General features: G+C 42.0%; 1 protein-coding gene across 1 annotated transcript; it reads right to left on the bottom strand.

Annotated features, from left to right (window-relative positions):
• Window positions 1-789: 789 nt before the first annotated feature.
• On the bottom strand, window positions 790-2,412 carry SARC_12524 (hypothetical protein). Its single transcript, XM_014293367.1, has one exon. It carries the CDS (start codon window positions 1,646-1,648, stop codon window positions 917-919), a length of 732 nt encoding a protein of 243 aa, XP_014148842.1. The 5' UTR covers window positions 1,649-2,412; the 3' UTR covers window positions 790-916.
• Between the last annotated feature and the right edge of the window lie 964 nt (window positions 2,413-3,376).

Raw genomic sequence — 3,376 nt, 5'->3', positions numbered from 1 at the left:
TCGTCAAGGCTACACTGATCCCTGCCTACAAGTACGCATTGTAAGCAAAGACCAAGTGAATTTTCCACATGCGGTATGCTTTTCAATGCAGAAGCTTCTGCGAAAAACAGGATTTTGTGCTTTTGCAGACTATCCTGCGTATATATAGTTGGTGAGACAATTCATCGACAGAATATCGCAGTAGCTCACAACCACGCTCACATCTTGAGTATGAATAAAGGGTTAGAGTCACCGTTGCCTAACATGTCAATAAATAAGCAGCTGTATCGTAAGTAATTGATGGCCAATATATATTTCCACTCGTGTTCCTCGCGTGCGGTTCTCTAGTCGGTCACACGGCTCAATAGCGAAATGTTATGCTTCGTTTAAAAACAAACTTGCAACTCAACACTTTCGTCTATACACCGGCACCATAACGCTGCCGCTCACGCCATACTAGAGGCATCAGTTAGTGACCGAGAAGTTGTGCGTTATTAGTACGTACCATGTATAACTATATGCCTCACAGCAGAGCAAAGATCCGCGGCGGCATCATTCTTTACACTCAAATTACTTTAGCATGATTGGCTAGAGCCCCCGTCTACAGAGTAGCGCAGCTGCCCATACCACGCCACATACGCTATGCCATTCCGACTTATATACCATTATGTTTGCAATAATAACACACCATACGACAAATTTCTGAATACTGGGCTATCGGGCTAATCAATTGTTTGTGATCGCCTGCACGGCGCAATTACCTACGTTCTGTAATAATGCGCTTATTTTTATAGGCTACCAACACGTACAGTCACGTTGCCCATACAACTACACGTTTTCCTCGGCAGTAGGCGTTTATTGTTTTACTTTATGATCGACCAAGTAACACATACGAGGCTACAAGTTATGATAAGTAAATAAAAAATAGTCGAATGGTCTACCAACTCGTCTGGTATAGCGTTTCAGTGAACTCAGAGCAATTGTTATCGGTGCAGCCATTGTTCTGCACGTTGTTGATGTAATTCTGGTCAGTGGATATAAAGACTCCATCCGTTTTGCGGACAGACCACTCACCAGTGGAAGTTATGTACCACTCCATCTCATACACCTTCATGTCCTGCGAATACTTGGTTTGATCATTCAACGTACCTTGTGTACATCCCTTCCCTTGTTGGCATTGAGTGCAAACGAATCCGTCGGTTCCACTGTGAGCTGTCGCGCAGTCCACGCATGGCGATTTCTGGAACGGTTGATAGTTAGTGTTGGAATTGTAGCATCCACCGCACCCACTGTCATTACAATTCTGACACTTCGTGTCGATCTCCTTATCCTTGTAACAAACGCAGTCAGCATCTGCAACATTTCGGCAGTTGTTATTCAAACAATTTACCAATTCGTTGCCGACTTTTTGACACTTCAGTGGCGTGGATCTAGCTACAATTACTGTACCTTCGGAAACAGAAGGTGTGGGAGTCGGTGCTGGAGTTGGTCCCGGCCATGACAGTTGGAAAAGGGTATCGGTCATTGTTACACATTGGCCTTCACTGTTGCGTTCGCTCGTGCAACCATTCTCTTCGAGATGGTTAATGTAATCGTGATTCGTGCTGACTGCCACGCCCGTGGTTTTTCTTAACGACCATAGGCCAGCATCGTTTTGGTACCACTCCATTTCGAATACCTGGAATTCATTGCTATTCTTGGTTTGACCGTTCAAAGTACCTAGAGTGCAACCTTTTTCGTGCTCACACTTGGTACATACGAAGTCGATCGAATCGATATTGTGGGCATCTGCACAGTTGATGCATCGCGATTGTTGTACAGGTTTGTAATTGTCCTGTTGGTCACTGAAGCATTGATCACAATAGTTGTAATGACAAGCAGCACACAGTGGATCTGTCTCCTTGTTCTTGTAACAGAAACAATCAGGATTTGTTTCATTACAATTATAGGTTTGCTCGCAATTCGAAAGTTCGGAGCTTTGTAGACACCATGGGGGTGTACTTCTTGCCGAAACCGAAGACGTTTCTGCACTTGACGCGGAGGCTGAAGGAGTTCCTGAGGCAGCTGCTGTACCTGAAGCTCAAGGAGTTAGTGAGGGACTAGCGCTCGCATATGAGCCGCCGCCAACAGCGGGACACTGGTTGTATACTTTGAGAACTAGGCCTTCAGTATGGGTTGCACATGCATCTTGTTTGCAGCAAGTTTGATCGAACAAGGATTCGCTCAATACTTCACTTAGATTAGCCTCAGTATTGTAAAATCTCCGACTGTTTGCACATTCCCATCCGTTTCCTACTTTCGCTTGATAACATTGAATGGCCACGGCGTATCCTGCATATGCGAGCAGGCTGTAAATTTTTAACATCATGGCACAGTTGTGCAGATGCTTCTTTCTGCACTTGTAGTACAGTAAAGCAACAGTGACTATTTATTTCAGTTTCGGCGAGTGTAATATACATTTTAGCACGATGGAATATGTAGTCTGCTTTTGGTCTAGTGGATCAATCATTGTAAAAATTCGGGGTTTTTTGCTTTCTTTTTACAACAAACTAATCCTAAAAATAGTCTTTTTTTTTAATCCGGGAAGTGCGGACAGTGTTTGCCTGTTTGTCCCTTGAGCCTCTTGAAATGAGGTCATGGCCCTTGAGCCGTGAGGCCAGCCGTGATGTGCGAAGCGAGAGGGTTAAATATGGCCTTTGTGTCTTGAGCGACACGATATGTATATTTTTTGAAATTGAAACACTGTAATACGCAAATTTCTTGATTCTATTTAAAGCGAGTGATGAGTGGCTGATGATTAAATTTGTTTACATATTTATATATCCGCAAGAGTACAAGAAGGGATTGGTTTCTTTTATCTCTTACTATATTTTAAAAATATGTATTTATGTATTTACTAAGCACCTCATATAATAATACTGTTAAAATATTTATAAAAACAAATAAAACAAATACATATAGGAAAGTGCAAGTGCGTCTCCACTCTCCACTTCTCCAGTCCCAGAGTCCAGTCTCCAGAGAGTTCAGACCATTCTCCAGTTCTCTACTCTCCAGAGACAAGTATCAGGCTCCGGGCTCCAACGGAGCTCCAATTTCCAAGTCTCAGAATAAGTAATTTTTAAAATAACGTATATATCACTTATTTTAGGCATTTATTTTTTTAAATGAATCGAAATTAGGTGTAGGATTCAGGACAAAATACAACTATTTGGGGTATGTAATTACTACTCTTTTCAAAAACATAAAGAGATATGATCCTGTATCCATCAATCGAATTGGTATAGACAAATACAGAGAGATAGCATGAACCAGACAGAAATCAGGTTAGTAATTTCCAGCTTTTAGGGGGTGGGTTTGAAAAAAATAAGATATTAAATACATTTTCTTATTTCCTCGC

Source organism: Sphaeroforma arctica (genome assembly GCF_001186125.1).
Source record: "Sphaeroforma arctica JP610 unplaced genomic scaffold supercont1.2368, whole genome shotgun sequence".
NCBI lineage: Eukaryota > Ichthyosporea > Ichthyophonida > Sphaeroforma > Sphaeroforma arctica.
This window is presented reverse-complemented; position numbering and strand designations above follow the sequence as displayed.